This window comes from Vigna unguiculata, chromosome 7 (assembly GCF_004118075.2).
Source record: "Vigna unguiculata cultivar IT97K-499-35 chromosome 7, ASM411807v1, whole genome shotgun sequence".
NCBI classification, from domain to species: Eukaryota; Viridiplantae; Streptophyta; class Magnoliopsida; order Fabales; family Fabaceae; genus Vigna; species Vigna unguiculata.
In genome coordinates this window covers 29,911,519-29,930,567 of record NC_040285.1, presented here as the reverse complement: position 1 = coordinate 29,930,567, position 19,049 = coordinate 29,911,519, and the positions used below count along the sequence as shown (strand labels likewise).

General features: G+C 32.5%; 2 protein-coding genes across 2 annotated transcripts; one reads left to right on the top strand and one right to left on the bottom strand.

Moving 5' to 3' along the window:
• The first annotated feature begins 1,636 nt into the window (after positions 1-1,636).
• On the top strand, positions 1,637-7,872 carry LOC114192821 (polyadenylate-binding protein 1). Its single transcript, XM_028082643.1, has 6 exons — positions 1,637-1,854; positions 1,949-2,051; positions 2,153-2,223; positions 6,245-6,436; positions 6,524-6,642; positions 7,402-7,872. Exons 1-6 carry the CDS (start codon positions 1,741-1,743, stop codon positions 7,445-7,447), a joined length of 645 nt encoding a protein of 214 aa, XP_027938444.1. The 5' UTR covers positions 1,637-1,740; the 3' UTR covers positions 7,448-7,872.
• A 1,775-nt stretch (positions 7,873-9,647) lies between these two features.
• LOC114189976 (carboxyl-terminal-processing peptidase 2, chloroplastic) lies at positions 9,648-17,303 on the bottom strand. Its single transcript, XM_028078707.1, has 12 exons — positions 17,143-17,303; positions 16,573-16,906; positions 16,301-16,450; positions 14,662-14,744; positions 14,309-14,517; positions 13,873-13,941; positions 13,475-13,593; positions 11,893-11,968; positions 11,778-11,819; positions 11,310-11,418; positions 10,192-10,289; positions 9,648-10,111 (listed from the first exon to the last, which is right to left on the bottom strand). Exons 1-12 carry the CDS (start codon positions 17,227-17,229, stop codon positions 9,892-9,894), a joined length of 1,596 nt encoding a protein of 531 aa, XP_027934508.1. The 5' UTR covers positions 17,230-17,303; the 3' UTR covers positions 9,648-9,891.
• Between the last annotated feature and the right edge of the window lie 1,746 nt (positions 17,304-19,049).

Genomic DNA, 19,049 nt, shown 5'->3' with positions numbered 1-19,049 from the left:
TGTACAATGTATATCAATGAAACAAAAATACAAAAATGAGAGTGAATAAATACCTCTCGAGTTCCACCTAATTTTAATTTAAGATAAAATAATAATAGGTAGATTTAATTACAATGTAATATAAAAAAGAAGACTGAAATGCAACAACCACAAATTGACCTATTTTGACAAGTTTGACATATTTAGAAAACAAATTGAACATCAAAAGTCACAACATGCTAAGATACATAATAAAATAAATAATTAGTAAAATGCAATAATTAACATATGTAAATAAAATATTATGTCAATCTAAATACAACTGTAAACTAAATAAAGTTTGACAAAATATATACAAACATGTTTTGAGACATAACTTAACCTATAGAGTGAAGCAGCACAAGTTGACAATGTCAATAACACACTGAGAAACATATTTTCTGATATAGAATGAAAATAAATTTAATTTATTTTACAATACTCATGACAACACGAATACTAAATTCTGTCAAAAGATAACACAGTTATTTTAACCTGCACTAAAAGCACTGAAACAAATTAGCTCAAGAGTTAAAGATATTCAATAACCATATATAAAACCACAATATAATAAAGCAATAACATGCATAAAAAAGAAGCTTAATTAATAAGAAAAATACATATTGTAAAACATAACCTCGATACATAATTAAAGCAACTTTAATATTAGATCAAAATTTTAAAATAGAATCACATCCAAATATAAACATCTAAAAGAAAATATATATTGAAAAGTATTGACATATAGATCAATAAACAACTTAAAATAATATTTAAATTGTGAAACTTAATTTCGATACAAAATTACAACCACATTAAGTTGAGTTTAATTTTCTTAAACAAAAGCATATTTATAGAAAGCTAAAAAGACATATATATCAAAAGATATTGACATATAAAAAGAGAATACCAAATTAAATTTAAAACATTATAAACAAAAATAACATACTCATATAAATAATCATCTTAAAATAAAATATAAAAGTGAAAGCAATATACTAACAATATAGAACAACATAAATTTATTTATTTATTTTTTGTTTTTTAAACACGTTACAAATTATGCTGATAAATTGACTAAAACATGTTCTCTTATATTATGGATTTAGAATATTCTGTCTTAATTTCAATAAATTAATTATTAATATTTTTATCATCTAACAATTTATAAATTAGTTTAAATAAAAATTTTGTATTTAAAAATGAAACTAATGTAACATTAATTAAATTAAAATAGACATTTTTTTCATAAAATAAAAAGTTTATTTGTTAAATATACTAATTTACATAAAATAACTTATTCAAATTAGAAAATAAAAATATTACAAAATTCAATTAAAATGACTTACTTTTTGAATAATTTTAAATTAAAACTAAATAATAATAATAATAGCATATATTTTTCTTAAAAATACAATTTTTTATTTATATAATGAAAATGATATCATTTTATTAATTTATATTTGTTGACTAATTTATACCATATATTTATAATTGACGAACTAATTAATGTTTTAAAGTTATGAATATTTCCTCTTCCTTTAACATGGTAATTTGTATACACATATAATGGATACTTTTGAGAGATTTTTTTTTTTTTTCACTGCATTCCTATAAAAGGCGATAAGATAGAATGTTTGAATAAGATGAGAGTTAGGGTGTAGAAAAAAAGGAAAACAAAAAAATCAGTTGGGCGTGAGAGAGAGCAGAACAGAAGAGGGAATGGAGCAAGAAGAGCATGAAGTATACGGTGCAGACATTCCCGAGGAGGAGGTTGACATGGACGCCGACGCCGACCAACAAGACGACCAACTTCCCTCCAATCACACAACCAAGGTTAGTTAGGGTTCGCAGTTAGGTTACGCTGCTTTTCTTCTTTCTCTCTTTCGCCATAGCAACGTTACATCAACTACTTTCGTCAAATTTTCAGGAATTGGAGGACATGAGGAAGAGGCTGAAGGAGATCGAGGAAGAAGCTAGCGCCCTTCGAGAAATGCAGGCCAAGGTTGAGAAAGAGATGGGAGCTGTTCAAGGTAGGTTTCGTTGTTTTATTCTTTCAGATCTCTCTGTTATTTGGCGGTATTTTTGTGTCTTGACTTCAATTTTTGTAATTTTTGTGGTATTTCGTTTACAGATTCGTCTGGTCCATCTGCAACTCAAGCTGAAAAGGAAGAAGTGGATGCTCGGTCAATCTATGTTGGTAATGTGAGGGTTGCTTATCTTTGTTTGTTGTTCCGCTTTTTTATTTCTTCGGACACTGTATTAGTTGGTTGATTTGGCTGTTTGTTGGTCTGTGCTCTACCATGTTGTGCTTGCTAGTTGTTGGTCCTTTGTTGTTCCAGTGCTTTGATAAATTTAGGGTTTTAAGGATTTTGCGTTTTTTTTTCTTACAAATTGGCCTTGTTGATTAAATTCTTAGACATTTGTCATGTTGGTGACGGATTATTAAATTTGGATCTATGAAGTCTGGTGAAGATACATGTTGCCTAACTTGTGGCAGCTGTTCCCAAAGCTTGATTCTGTGGATCTATTCAGCGAGTACATTAATCCCCCTTCATAAGTTTTTGTTCTCAGTTACCAATGAGTCATATTATGCTCTTTGCCTCTCTCTACTAAGTTTTCTCTATTCTCAGTTATGACAAAAACTGATAAATTTGGTTTTCTGGTGGAGTAAGGCATAGTATTTCGAACTTGTAATAGTGTTTATAATTTATCCCATCTCTTTGTTCTATAGACATGCTGTCAGAAAAGGGACTTTAAGCTTAATTTGTCTAAACAAAATCGACTTGTTAGATTAGGTTTCCTCTCATTTATTTACTATAATTTGATCATATCTATGATTAATGTGGGATCTTCAATACACCTCTTCATGTTGATGACTGGAAATCTCAAGTGCAGAGCTTGGTATTTGTGGATAGTTTGATAGCTGCCTAATGGCAGGTGATACTAGAATATGATATGATATCATATTATAAAGTGAGCTTTAAGTCTAACTTAGTCTTACAAAATGAGGTTTGTGTGAGGCTTGCACCCTCTTGTCTTGTATATTATAATTTGACTATATCTCTAATAGATGTGAAATCTTCAACACTAACAAAAAAGAAACAAACAGGACAAGTTGCAGAAGACATGATTAACTTAATAATAACCATTACTAGAGTAATGTATAGTCATGAGGCACAACCTTTTCATGAATGGAATGCACTACGTTTTTGTTGAGGAGTAATAGCTGCGTGAATTATGAGCAGGTAATGGGAAAATCCTGACCATGCAGTCACCATGTTAACAGACCATTAATATTTTTTTGGCCACCAACATTACATTGGTTTGAGTGGAACTGGACCTGAATTTTGTAAGTGATGTTTTGGGTTCGAGTCTTCCAATGTAATAAACATGGTTGGGACGAGTTATTTCATTAAAGCTGGCTAATTAGGTTTTTGGGCAGAGATTAATTATTTGTAAAACTGGTTAATATTTCTTCATATAATGTGGAAACAACTAAAATATCCCGTTTTCCCATCATTTTGTTTGATCATACTTAATATTTCTTTGGAACTTTTTTTGAAATTTCATAGTTTTCTTCATCAGAGTGAAAAGTGAGTTCAAAACCCTTCAGTCCTTAAAGAATGGTTCAATACGCCGCTGCTCTGTTCCTTGAACTACTTCTCTTTGGCTGATGACTGATTTTCCAGCAAAGCTTTTGCTTTATTACTTTTGGAAGACCCTTGACTGTATGATGTTTGTTCCTTCTCGCATACTATATTCATAGTTCATACACATCTGTTTTGCCATCATTTTGTTTGATCATACTTCAGGTTTCTTTAGAATTGTTTTGAAATTTCGTAATTTTTCTGCATCATATAGAAAAGTGATTTCAAAACCCTTTAGTATTCAAAGAATGACGCAGTAGGTCACTGCATTGTTCCCTCACCAATTGTCTTTGATAAATGACTTATTTTCCAGCAAATACTTTGCTTTTCCATTCTGAGACCCTTAACTTTGTCAATTCCACTTCTCCTTGTATCTCTATTCATAGTTTATACATGCATGTGCTTCCCCCCTTCTATTTTCTCTAATATCTTTTCCATGATTCATATCACACTATAAAGATAATGAGAAGCATTGAACTGAAATCTTGTGTTTTTGTGACATGAGTGGCTTATTTATATTGACAAAAGGAAATCGATTCAATAAATATTAGGATATTTGATATCCTCTAATAATAATATATGATCCTAAGATAATATAGATTTGATATCCTCTAATAATAATAATTTCTTATTATAAAGATATGTTCCTTATTTATATAACTATAACACTTTTCCTCAAACTGTAAGTCATGTGTTCAGCTTGCTTCAAATGTGATTGATCCTGGCCCTTTTAGAGATTTAGTTAATGCCTGCGAACTGCATATTAGAATTGACAATTGTAGTAGTGATATCTTCAAACATCAGTGGGTATCTCTAAATCACTCATTAGGGCCATGCAAACCAGCTAATCAGGTCACCCATCTAGGGCCAAACATTATGTACACATGTACTGATGCATATACATGGTATATAAGCAATATATCTAGGATCCACCACCCAGAAGAGTCACCAAAGGACATATGTCATGCATCTCAACATTAATCATATATCTATCTAGAGAATATATAATTAATCTCACCTTTTATACATCATACCATCAATAAAATATGTATAAAAGCATACACCATATATGCAAACATCAAGCATGACAACGTTATCGTCACTATTATCGCAGCATACTTGAGCGACCTTAGCAACATACATAAAGCATTAACCATTTCTATCGAGCAACAATCTAGCCAATTGAGCGAAATGCAATTTTAGAGCAACACCCTCCCGAAGCTCTCCTCGTTCCAAATGATTGTGCCATCACTTAAGTGTCCATAACTTGAGTGTTGCAGTTAATGCTTGAATGTCAATCATGTGTTGAAACATCATCCAACCAGTTCGAGAAGGCTCATTCACTGTCTTGCAATGTTTGAGTGTCCAACCAATGCTTGAGGACCGAGGCTACGTGTCATGTAGTACTTTATGCTATGACATGTTTACTCTGTCTCATGCCACATTTAAGCAGTAAAAAACAACGCTTGAGCCACATGCCACATCGCATAAGTGACTAGCCTAACGCTTGAGCGATGTGCTTCCAAAGTAGAGAAAATTGTCTTGATATCTCTTTTGCTCATTCGACAAGCCCTCGCTTTTATATCTACCACATTGCTCGAATGACTGACCCATCACTTGAGTAACTTAAGGGTGTTAGTCCAATTAATGCACAATGTTTGGCCTCGTTCAAGTGAGAACATGACTTAAGGCTGTTAGTCCAATTAATGCACAATGTTTGGCCTCGCTCAAGTGAGAACACGTCACCGTAGCGATACTCTGCCCCAGAGCAACCCAAACCCAAATTTCACGTGAATTCCCTAATGTAGAGAGAATGTAGTGTGAGGAGTTTTGGAAAACTTAGATTTCAGAATGGACTAAGAAATAAATGTCTAACTTTTATTAATAGATGTCACATCTAATTCATTATAAAATCTAACATTAAAATATTACTGGGTCTTACGGTATATTCCTTTTTGAACAACAATAGAATGGTCAATGTCAGAAGTGGGTGACAAACAATTATAATGCATGTGAGTAGTATAAATTTAATATGTATATTTTCTATTATCTTCAGTATAGCGACCATATCTGCCTTGTTGTTACTGTGTTGTTGAAGTCAGCTACTATTCAGTGTTTACAACTCTGTCCCTCGTAGCTGAAATGTGGTGACCCTAGAAATCTCTGAAAAAATTTAGACCCTTTGTTAGAAAGTTTTAAGGCTGCAAGATTTACTGAAACCTATATTGTGCAGATTTACTGAAATACTTAGTAAATTAAAAAAAATACAAATTTATGCATCTTCTTAAGGCTGCAAGACCTATTATTTGCAATTCTTATGGAAATCTTATGAATTATAATGGGACCTCATACGGACTTCATGTTGATGCTAATCTTAAAAACTTAATCCGTTTACTACTTTCCACAAAATAACATTAATGTATCTGGTGACCTGAATGTGATAGGAACTAGTGCTTCTCATGGTCACTTGTCTACCGCATGTGTATTTTTCTGTTGGATGCTTTGATTTAATTATGATCTTATATAGCTTTAATAATGCTTTAATTTATTTGTCTGGTTTCAAAATTACGTTTCAGGTTGACTATGCATGTACGCCTGAAGAAGTCCAGCAGCATTTTCAGTCCTGTGGAACTGTGAACAGGGTGACCATACTGACAGACAAATTTGGTCAACCAAAAGGATTTGCTTATGTAGAATTTGTGGAGATTGATGCTGTTCAGAATGCTCTCCTGTTAAATGAATCGGAATTGCATGGTCGACAACTGAAGGTCTTATACCATCAATTAATCTTTGTAAATTCAAATTAATCATTCCGTGTCCCTTTGGCTATACTTGAAATCTGGTTTTCCCTTCAGGTGTCAGCCAAGCGTACAAACGTTCCTGGAATGAAGCAGTATTATGGAAGAAGACCTACTGGTTTCCGGTCTAGGAGGCCTTTCATGCCTGCTCCATTCTTTCCACCGTATAGTTATGGGTAAGCAATTATTAGAAGCTGGATAAAATGAAGAATTTATCTTGGATACATTTTGTCTTTTCCGTCTTTGTTTTGTGAATTTTGATGACTCAGTAATTTTTTTTTTCATTGAAATGGTTCCTTATTACTGGGGTATTTCAAAGTGAGGAATATATGTACGTAATACATCTCATGATAGGTGTCGTTAACTTTGAGGAAATGACGCCTACACACATGTTGGGGCAAATTATAATTGTGATTCTTTCTCAACATTAAGTTGACGTATTTCTTACACGAGAGGCTGTAAATCCAATTTAAAACCGAGAGGATGTAACTCCAATTTAAAACTACATAGATTTAAGTTCCGTATCGGTGAGCTTTACCACTCAGTACTAGAGTTTGAATACTGCCGACAGCATTTTGGCCAGGATAAGGCCATCAGATGCTAAGTGGGGACTAGCTCTGCACCCAAAAGATGTAGCAATACCATGTGAGAGAACACCGCACTCCCCACCCACAAAAAAAAAAAAACGAAGAAAACCATAGATGCACTTTATTGAGTCAAATCTGTTCTCATATTTGGAGGAAAATAAATCATCATCAAGTGAGAACAGTTATCGCTTGATTTGAACACGATAATGTGAAAAAGTTTAATTTAATGACAATGTATGAAACTATGTTTTGATTTCTCTGATTTGTCATTCTTTCTGATTTTTTGATAGAATGTTATTCTTTGTTCCCCGGACTTTACCTTGTATAATTATTATTTTTTGCCTGCAGAAGGGTTCCAAGGTATAGAAGACCCACACGATACAGGCCATACTAGTGCAGGTTCACGGTTTGATAGGTGATCACATTTATTTATGAGACAAGGCGTTGTTAATTTGCCATTGTAATAATTTTCGTTGGTGAAGCAAGAACATAAAGCTTCCTTTTCACAGAAGTTTGATGCCCTCGCCAGTTAACGCTGTAGAATGTATGATGCGGATAGTTTGATCACTTCATTACCCCTGTTGAATGTTAAAGCTGTAGAATTTCGCACTCAAGGTTTCACTTATACAGTGATGAAGGCAAAATTTCAGTAGTATATTAGATTGAACGTCAAAATTAGATTTAGTGATGGATTTTTGGAAGACTTGATGTTAACTGTGTTGGAATTGGTTATAGCTAGCTTGAAGTATGTGTACTGTTGCGTGAAATATCCTTATCATGAAATTGAGTTATTAGAAAATGATATTGTTTATGAACTTCCATAGGTTGTGTCCTTCTAATGTGTCTGGTTATTGTTGTGATGGCTTCAATTTTAAGACTTATAATGATCGTCAAATGTGAATATTAGCGATCACAAAATGGCTTCAACGATAATTGAGTGAACATTTTTTTTTTTGGAGAAACTAATCTTGTGTTTGGATGGAGCATTTCAACATGTTTAGAAATTGAAATACTTTGTATTTGAATTGCTTACAATTAAATTTCATTCATTTTTTAAATAACTTGTTTTGATAAAGAAATTAAAATACCTTACATTTTAATTTCTTGTTTGGAAAAAAATTTGAATTTATTATGAGATAAAATTTAATTTTAAGAATATTTATATTAGGTTTAATTATGTTTTGAGTTCATGATAAATTTAGAAATGGACTCGACAACCTAGATGGACCGGGTTGACTCGATGACCCACCCGGACTGGACCGGCTGGGAAATCTAGATAGGCTGGGTCGGTCCAATGATTCAGAGGCCCGACGACCCATACTAGATGATTGTGCAGTCAAGTTCGTCAATATGACCCGGTCTAGCACGTCTAGGTCATTGGCCTAGCTTGGCCCCACTAGGTCGTCAAGCCTGCTTGGTCTATTTGGTTCGTTGAGCCCGTTTGTGTTGTAAGCCTGCCCTACCAGTTTGTGTCGTTGGGTTGGCCCGACCTAATAAGTCGTTGGGTCGGTCGGGCATGCCTAAGTCGTTTGGGGTCATCGGGTCTGCCTGACATGTCTAGGTCTTCGAGCCTGTCCACACATCTAGGTCGTCTGACCCGTCCAGTCCATGTGGATCGTCAAGTCCGCCTGGCCTGGTTGGGTCATCAGACCCGCTTGACCCGTTTTGGTTGTTAGACCCGCCTGACCCATCTTGGTCGTTGAGCCCACTCAACCCGTCTAGGTCGTCATACCCGTTTGACAACTCTATCAGAGAGTCTAGAATGTGGAGTTGAGTGAAAAGAATTTCAAATTCCACCTATTTTAGGGGTATTTGAATTTATACTAATTTAGCTAATTGAAATCCTTTAAAAAAAATGCTTGCATTTGAAATGCTTTTTAATTTATCTATCCAAACAAAATATTTTATTACAAAGAAATCTAAATTCTTCAAAGAAATGAATTGCTTCATTAAAATACTCTGTCCAAACACACTCTAAGGATGTGTTCCGGATAATTGCAAAAAGGTGATTTTTAGATAAAAAAAATGTATAGAAGTGAAAAGAAAAAGGAACTGTTAATGAGCTATAATATTTTAATGCATCAAAAGTTATTTAAAGAAAACCTTTCGTAACATAACCACAGATGTTTCGAACATTCAGCTTATTTTTATAATGATTGTTTCAATTAAATCAACGGAAAATAATATATATTTATTCAACGTGTATTTCATTTTACACATTTCATCTTCAAATTTAGTATTTCAGATTTTCTTATAACTCCAAATAGTTCATTTCAAAATAAATGGATGATCTGAGAATACATTTAGTTGCAGGAAATTGAATTATCCTCCATTTCGTTAGTGACAGCCATTTTTCTTGTCATAAGTGGTATCTACGTGGACAAAATAATTTGTATCTACGTATTTACACAACATATCAATACAGTTTAATAATGAACTCAGTACGCAATTAAAAAGCTCATTTTTTAGAAGTTTGAAGATTATTGAAACCTAAGTAAATATTCTTTGTACACTTATTATTTAATATTTCATGTTTGACGGATAAAAATATTCATAAACTTCCAGTAATATTCACCCCCTAATAACATCTACACTTCAATTTAATCACAACATCTCACATTGCGAGCAATTATATAATTCAGGTACACTCATTTGTTTTTGCCCTTCCTTACTCAGTTGATATCAGGAACAAAATCCCTAGTCTTCGGTTTTCATATACATCGTCATATTTGAGGCGACAATGTCCGCTCAATAAAATAATAAGCCCCTAAAACGTTATGTTCTGTCAAAGAGTTGTAATGCTTCACAAGAACTAATGTACAACAATCTTCCAAAAAATCATTCTGAAAACAGCTGGACCCTGTTAACATAGCAAGAAGATGCAGGATCTTGGAGGCAACTACAAAATGCATCCTCATCCTTAGGAAATGACAAAGGCAGAGGATGGTCAGGAATGACGCCAACCTTGTCAATATCTGTATGTGCAGGTGTCTCGTAGCGAGCAACTGTAACAACTAATCCAGAGCCATCTGAGAGCTCAAAAACCGATTGGATCTTCCTGCAATGTGTATAGCTCTCATTAGAAAAAATGACAAAAAATTTAGTTTGTTGGGTTTGAGCTTAACCAAAAGTAAGTACCCTTTTCCATATGTTGGCTCTCCAAACAATATGGCCCGTTTATTGTCTTTCAATGCACCAGCTAATATTTCGCTTGCACTTGCAGTTCCCTTGTTTACCTGAAACAGGCACCAGATATTTAATTTCTCTTAACTATACAAATGAGTGAATAGCAAGTTAGAATTCTGGAGGAATGAACCATGAACACGGAATAAACAAATTTTTTAGACAATTACGTAATAACTGCATTATGTTTACTCCCTACTTTGACATCTTCATAACATTTATAAACCTAGCTGACATCCAGTAGTGTCGGAAGTCTTACATCAACTAGAGATCAAGTCAATTTACAGTATATAAGTGGGTGCAAATCTCACCTTACAAGTTAATTTTGTAAATTGAGTTAAATTTAAAATTCACTTCTTAATAGAACAACTCCCTAAAAATTTCCATGACGGAAAACAATAATCAATCCAGACTTCACAGTGTAGTCTACAAATAATCCTGACAACTATTCACCATCTTCAAATTCAAACCACTGACATCCCTAGAATTCCCGATTATCTGGACCTCGTACTTTTCTAAAACGATCCTTAAACTAGTATATTGAATTCTGACAAGAAGCACTCTCAACTTGTACCAAAGCACATGTGAGTACAGCACAAGCTCCTAAGTAATTATGCAACAGGTAGGAACCGTCCAATGTCTCAATTATGGATGAATCAAGCCTAATGCATGGAAAACTAGTGTGAAATATAGATGCATATTGTTAATGATAGAGTTCCAGATGTTGTGCATATCATGTTACAGAAAAAAAAAAATACAAACAAAACTCAGATGGTTTGAAAAGTTGTCTGTTGACCACAATGACATGAGAGAGTATTTTAACTGTGATATAATGAGTCAATGGAATTCTCAAACACCCCCAACTAATTAATAGCCCTGCATCTCTGTTCAATGCCACTTGACTCTCGAAATCTGCTTCTCATGCCAAACACAACTTGCAATTCTGTAAAATCATGTTTAAGGAACTTGCACACGAAAACCTACGAGACCATAAGAACTATCATATCTCTCTAGTATGCATTTGGGCCTACTCTTTACTCGATGTTGATGCAGCAGAGGAAAGCAAGACTTACCAGTACAGCCAGGGGTTCTGATGTTGCCAGTGCACTACTTCCATCTGTATCAAGTATATCTCGAACACCACGACTATCACAAATATACACAATTACTCCTTTGTCCAACCTGGTTGATAATATCCATTAGAATTTAGCTTTCTTAATTTAACTAGAACTCAAAGCTGCATGCAAGATAGTTACGTAAAAGAAAATTTAAAGATGATACTGTTGGATCTACTGGATTATTGATTGTTGAAAGAATTTCACAACCTATTTTAGTTAGGCAAATAATTTTAAATATTACGAGGTGTTTCTGATGATATGGTTTGAACACTTCTGACATAAAAGATAAGAATGATGGAGTGACCTATGCAGACATGGAATGACTATAAGCTGTACTATCAAGCATATTTTCAAGTGCCACCAAAGAAAAATGATACATAATACAAGGTGTAAATTTGCCAATAGTTGATAATCCTATCTTACCAAATTTTGGCAATCTCAATTCCTTCTGGGAAAAGACCACCACTGCAACAAATAAAAGGCTTCAGAAAACTAGTAATTGAAAGTACATAATGGGAAATGTTCATTGCCTAATCACCTATTATCTCTTAGGTCCAAAACAAATGCATTAACATTATTGCTCCTTAATGTATTGATTGCTTCTTTGATAGCACCTGCAGGGAGGCACATCCACCAGAAAGTAAGGAAAAGATAGATACATAAACTTTTTACATCATCAAAGAAAACAAAGAACCAATTATGGAAATGACAAACAATTATCAATATATTCGATAACATAAATCATACTTAATCTAAATTGAAAGTGAAGTACAAATTCCTATCCAACGATTTCTTTTATGTGTCAAATGATTTGGTGTATATAAATGGAAATTAGAATGTGAGCATAGTTTGAGTTGATGAATTGAATGTAATGTTTAAGGAAATAACGTAGTCAAGAGATCATTTTCTTGATCATGAAGAATGTAAAATTCAAAGCGAAACAAAACAATAAGTACAAAGATAACATAGAATATGAATACAGCACAGACCCAGAAACGGTAGTGTCTGTATAGGAGGTTTACTAGGGATAAATGTGGAAGAGGAGATAAAAGATGGAAGAAACAAAAAAAAAATTACGTGGATGATGAGGTGCAATATCACTGCTCCTCTCCTTGTCTTCAATGTCTTTGGAATTGGGGTATTTACAGGAAAGACAAAGCCCTATGATACACTTCTGTGAAGAAAGTTCTGCTATGCAAATGCATGATTAGGTGAAATTCTACTGGTCAAGGTTGTACTGGCCAAGGCTGAGCTGCTTATGCTTCCTAATCAGACATGGTCAGTGACTGTCCCAGGGTATTGTGAGCTGAAAATGACAACAAAAAGGAATAGGGTGCTTCTACACCATTCCAACTTCATGGTACCTTGCAGGCCACTAGAAGTAAATTTTTCTACAGCAAAGGAAGTGAGGCTTCCTTTGGGAACAATGCTTCCATGGGTTATGAGCCTTCCTTGAGTATGGCTTCTTTTGCAAGTACAAAGCTGGTATCCTACAGGACCTACACTGATACTTTAGTGGTACTGTATTTTGGACAAATTAATGGTAAAGCTATCCTAATGACTGAATTTAATACCATAAAGTTTATTAAAATATATTTAATAAAGTGTGATTGAAATCTATTACTCAATAAAATCTCATAAACACTTAAACTTCTTTAGCATTATATTTTTTTTTTGGGGGTGAGAGGGGGGGTCATTATTGGTTACAGTAGCAGCTTTATAACATATCAGACAAAAAACAATGCAGACAGGACAATGAAAAGCATTCATAGAATGCTCAAGAAGACTCGTTTTGGATATCTTCACATTTCTTGCTTCAGTCTTTTAAGTATACACCATAAAATAGTGAAAATTCTTATTGATGTTAATTTATGAAAAAAAAATAGTAATTGGTCAAACAGCATATTCCTGGAGAAGGGGAGGAGTACAAATGGTCCACTAGAGACACTTTGCAACTCTTATCCAGACCAAACTGCTGAGCGTAGTAAGAACTATGCCTTGAAATATTAGGTTCAAACAAATGTCACATGAGGAAAGCATATATTAGTTAAGAAATTATCCTTTTCCATAGCAGTATAGAAGCAAGACAAATCGTGCTTAACCCTCCAATTAGTACTTACTTGAAGCCTTCTGGTTGAAAGACGTTAGTTTGATATAACCAACTGTTGGGGGATCATTTCCTGAAGCAGGTAGCTTGCACAGTCTTGACTTCACTGGATTCACAGAAACTTTCTCACGCCTTATATGCAGAAACTCTGGCGTTAGTTCTTTTAATTAGAAATAATATTGAAATTTTGGAAGAAAAAGCAAACATAATTTAAGCCTACCACCAGGTACGATACTACAACAAAAACAAAAGAATTTAGGAGGGCTAACAATGGTAACAAAAAAGAGTTAACAATATAAATGTGGCTAAACGTAATAAATCATTATCAAACTACAAGCCTTCATCACAAAAAACAAAATATGCTCAAAGGCCTAAACTTCGAATTTACTTCTGTTTGGAAATGAAACTAACGTTAATTCCAGATGTTTTACGTCCAAACCACTCCGAATAGTCAAAGCTATAGAGGTTCCTTCTGGTCCCCTGCAATTAATTTTAAAAGGTAAGGCAATCAATTGATAAGTTCAAGGCAAATAGTGAAAGCTTAAATTTGCATTTTTGTTTGAAAACAAGTATCTAAAACCTTACAACTGGCTCCCATATTAGAGTAACAATAAAAAGACAGACAATAAATGAGGGACAATCTTGTAAAACTAAGATGGGTCAACAAATAAAGAAACAAAATACAGTACTACAATATGCAGTTTTAACTTGTTGGAAAATTTTTAAGAACTAAATGCAGTCCTAATTCTCGCTCTTTCTCCACAATATTCACAATAATTTTTTTATCTTTTTATCTCCCCCTCTCCCAAAGGAAAATGCAAAAGTGAAATGTAGAAGAAAAACCCACTGTAGGCGCTCAGCTGCATCATACAGCCCCATGTTTTGTGTGCTTGTATCATCAATTTCCAGAATAACATCTCCAGATGAAACACCAGCTCTATATGCAGGACCTCCTGGAGAAGCTGAAATGACAACAAGTCCACCAGTTTGTACATCAGCTTTTGATGGGTAGCCTATTGATATCCCCACTCCAGTTAAAGCGCCTTGAGTTCCAGACTGCCTTCAATAAAACATTAGTGCTAGAGATTAATGTGTAGGGAAACATATATTCTGCTAGGTTGGTCAAACGCATTATGCAACATGCGGCCAGGACAATGAGTAAAATAAGTAAAAAGAAAACTTAAAACGAGAGAATTCTACCCTCAAACTTCTAAGCTTTTCAGGCTCCAAAAATCTGGTGAATGGATCATCCAATGTGGCAAGCATCTTTTTTATTGCCTTATCTGTGTGCAAATGCAATGACATCAATTTATGATAAACTGGTGTACTTTCTACTACAACGATTGGTGCAATCCTACTGGATTTAAGATATATATCATAACCATGCATGCAACTTATTAAGAAACAGTGCAACCTTCGTTTATTGAAGATATAAATCAACATTGAATTGTTAACAAAAATTTCCACAGTTATGTTGATCCATCTGGACAATGAAGGCAAGTCAATTTTAAAAGTAAGAAATATAAGTTGTTTACCATAATTCACATATAAATGGATTATCCACAATTAGTTCTTAGCATTCAAGAAAATTTTAGTGATATTACTTTTCATCACTGTGTCCAGGAACCATTTATTGGAATCAATGGTTAAGCATTCTACCACTCTTTCTGTTACTTTGTTGGATATATGTGTATAAATTAGAGTTACAAACCTACTTTGCAGACACCAAGTAATACAATTTACTGAATTTAGTAATGTAGGAATCAAAACTTGAGGGATAACATCAGAAAACATAGATACACATTGTAGACACTCACAAAAATATAACTTACCAGAGGAGAGAAAAGCAGGAACTTGAGTAAAATTCCAGATGAATGTATTCAATATCCATGTTATATAAAACTTCAATTACTCTATTCTAGGTCAAGTTCAAATAAACATCTCATTAAGTACTAACGAGAACAAAAAAAGGAAAATGTTTTTCTGACACCAGATGCTCCATTTCACAACCCACTTAGGGTATTTTGGTCATTAAAAAAGTTAGCTTTTGTGTTTGTAAAGAAAGAGATTGAAGGGTAGAATAGATGTAAAGTGTGTGTAAAAGTTTGTTGGGTGTCAAAATAATAGTACCCGAAAAAAAAAATAGGGAGGTGAATTAAACTTCTCCTATAATTTAAAATCAAGTTACACACCTCATGTTTTGGAAAAGTTAAATCAAGTTTGCAAGACTTCTAGACCTGGGAAAAGAAGGAGATGGAGACCAAGAAGGACATGGAAGGAAGTTGTCAAGAGAGATTTCATGGTATATACTATCCTTGAAGCCTTGGCCTTTAACAATAATAAATGACATCATGTGAACCATGTAGTTGACCCTTACCTAATGAGATAAAACTTTATTGTTGCCGCTGGTGTAATGGACTAGTTTGATTTATTAAATTTTCTTATTTTTTTCTCACTAATTGATTATGAATGAGTATACTATCAGAGCAAAAGTAATTCAGAGCAGTTTATTTGGAGGTTAAATCATCAGATATCAAGTGCAATTCAAAACATGATGTTTATTGATAACTATAATTTGTTTAACTTGAAAACATTTTCAATCAAATTTTCATTGTCTCAGCTAAAATTTCGCCCAAGTTCAATTAAAACCTTGTACTACTTATAAAGTAAACACAAAGTTATTCGAAGAAGAAATAATAACGTGATTCCACTCCTCGAAAACTAACAGGAAAGCATGGCTAATTTTCTATGTCGAAAACACAAAATATACCATCACAGAATGTTGTCATTATGCAGCAAGTTGAAAAATATGAAAAAAGATTGAGAATAAAAGATATACATGTTTCTTCTCGATTGTTCATTGGTTCATTGCGAAGTGCATCTTCTCTATACCTAAACCAACTCTGTCCATTAAAACTTTTATCAATATACGCTCGGTCAATTGTTCTCCACGCCTCCAGAAAGAGAAGATTCTCTTCAGACAGCCCCCCTATAAGAAAGAACCAAAAATGAAAATACAACGTTAAGACAAAATTAAAAAAATTCTATAAAAAATTCACTGTCCAGATATATTTTAAATTTGAACCGTAGCTCAAAATCAAGGTGTCTCACAGGCTTGCTCACTGGAAGCCAGAGAAACAGACATGACCAACATCACTCCAGTAACCAGCCGCACAAATAGAATAGAAGCATGCTGTCTTATGTTTTCTGAACAATCCTTCAGTCGTAGAAGACTATTACATTTCGTCCTTTTAGAAAAGAAACCCCAACTTGATGGAAAATAGCTACACTTAGGATAACAGATGCAGCTTATCCGTGACACAACTCCAACTGAAAAATCTCTTCTAGAATCCCTATCTCTATAACCAACACATTTGTTTCTGCTATGTGCCAACGGAAACCGAGATTCCAAAACCCTTAATGAAAAACATTTCCACTGTGACACCTGCAGATAGTGCAAATTACAATTCAGTGAAAACTTATATTACTCAATTCAAAATAACCATGTCCTTTTCATTGATCATATATCTTTAAATTGGTTTATTACAGAGACAACTAAATAAAGAGTAGCTTTAAAAAACACTTTTTTTATTCTCAGAAACCAAACAGAATGTGGGAATGAAACGGGGAAATGGATTAGAAAAAGTAGTGAAAGTGATGAGAAGATAGTGAGAAAAGAACCTTAGTAATGGAGATAGCAGGAAAAGGGGTATTGTGACAGCATCGAAGAGAAGAAGAAGCATTCACAGAGCTTGCAACGAACTCCATGGAAGAGTGAAGGGTGAGTCCCACACCTCTGGTTCGGCCCTTCACTTTTTCTTCCTTACATTATCGTTCATTTTGAAATAAAAAATAAATAAATATTAAAAATAAACAGTTCCTTTTAATAAAAAAAATTATCTATTTTTTAAAAATAAATCTTATTAATTTTATTTCTGGAAATAATAATAATAATAATAATAAATAAATTATTCGATAAACACATAGTAACGATTTATATCTTAAACATTTTTTATTCATAAAGAAATGACAATTTCTATTGTGAGCTTTTTAATACAATTTTTTATATATAAATAAGTAAATTTTTATTTTTATGTGTTTGTTAAATAGGTTTCCTTTAAAAATATGTACAACTTGTTAATAAATAAATCTTATTTAAATAGTAAAAGCATTTTAAAAATCACTTAGTGTAAAAACACCTATTTTAAGTTAATCAAACTAGCTCGTAATGGTAAAATGAATAAATAAAAATTATAGCTTTCGATAATTTTACTAAATTGTAATAATTTTCTCTATTACATTCGATTAGTTAAAGGAATGTGATCATTTCAGCTGAAAGCAACATTTTGAAATGGTTGTCTTTATTTATTAAAATTATAAGTTAAAAATTATTTTTTGAAAGTGACAAATGCATAACTTTTTTATTTCATGCATACTGTTTATAATGCTGTGCAATTTTTTTATCTTCAATAGTTTATATAAAGTTTACAATATATATATATATATATATATATATATATATATATATATATATATATATATATATATATATATATATATAATATCTTTATCTTCTTAACTTCAAATATAACTTTAATTTCTTTTAGTAACATTAGATTCATTCGATTATGTGAACTAGAAATTTAATGGATAAAAAATTATGCTTTTTCTCCTGTTACTTTTACGGTATATATATATATATATATATATATATTCCTTTTATTCTAATTAAGATTGCTTTATAATATATTTACGTTATGTTTGGATAAATATAAAAAAAATAAAATGTATTCTATTTGAATTATTTGTAATTAATTTCTTTTATTTTTTAAATAATTTGTTTGAATAAAAAAATTAAAATATTTTATATTTCAATTTCACGTTTAGATAAATCAATTGATTTTCGTACTAGATAAAATTTTATTTTCAAATTATTTATTTGAGGCTTAGTTATGTTTGAAGTTTTGATAAATTTATAAATTTTTAATTGAGTCATTAATAATTTGTGATGTGACACTTATATTATTACTTTTAGTTGGATGTGACAAAAATATTTATGTCCATGAGTATATATGAATAAAATCTGTGACGGATAATTGGTACTTACGGGTATTTGCTACCTACTGGTAACGGGTATTTTAATATCCGGATCAGGTGTGAGTATTATATTGTACTCGGTATCTGTTACTTGTAAAAAAATTAAAATTAATAATTGTTTTATTAAGTTAAATTTAATTAAAATTGAATTTTAATTTATATTTTATTAGATTAAATTAAATTAAATTAAATTAATATTTAATTTTACATTTTTTTGTAATTTTATATAAATTTAATTGGGTATTTTTTAAATGGGTACCCGCTTGGGTAGCAGGAGGAGTAACAGACAGATTTTTTTGTTACATGTCGGATTGCAGGTAGGCACTATGCTTCCCGACTCACCTATTGTCATCCCTACTTACTCTCCATGAATGTCGTCACATAATATTTTGTTATAAGAGACTCTCATTAGGAGATATTGTTCGAATATTTATTATATTTAACGAAAATAGTTATTAAATTTAAGTAAATTATGAAATTAAAAAAATTAC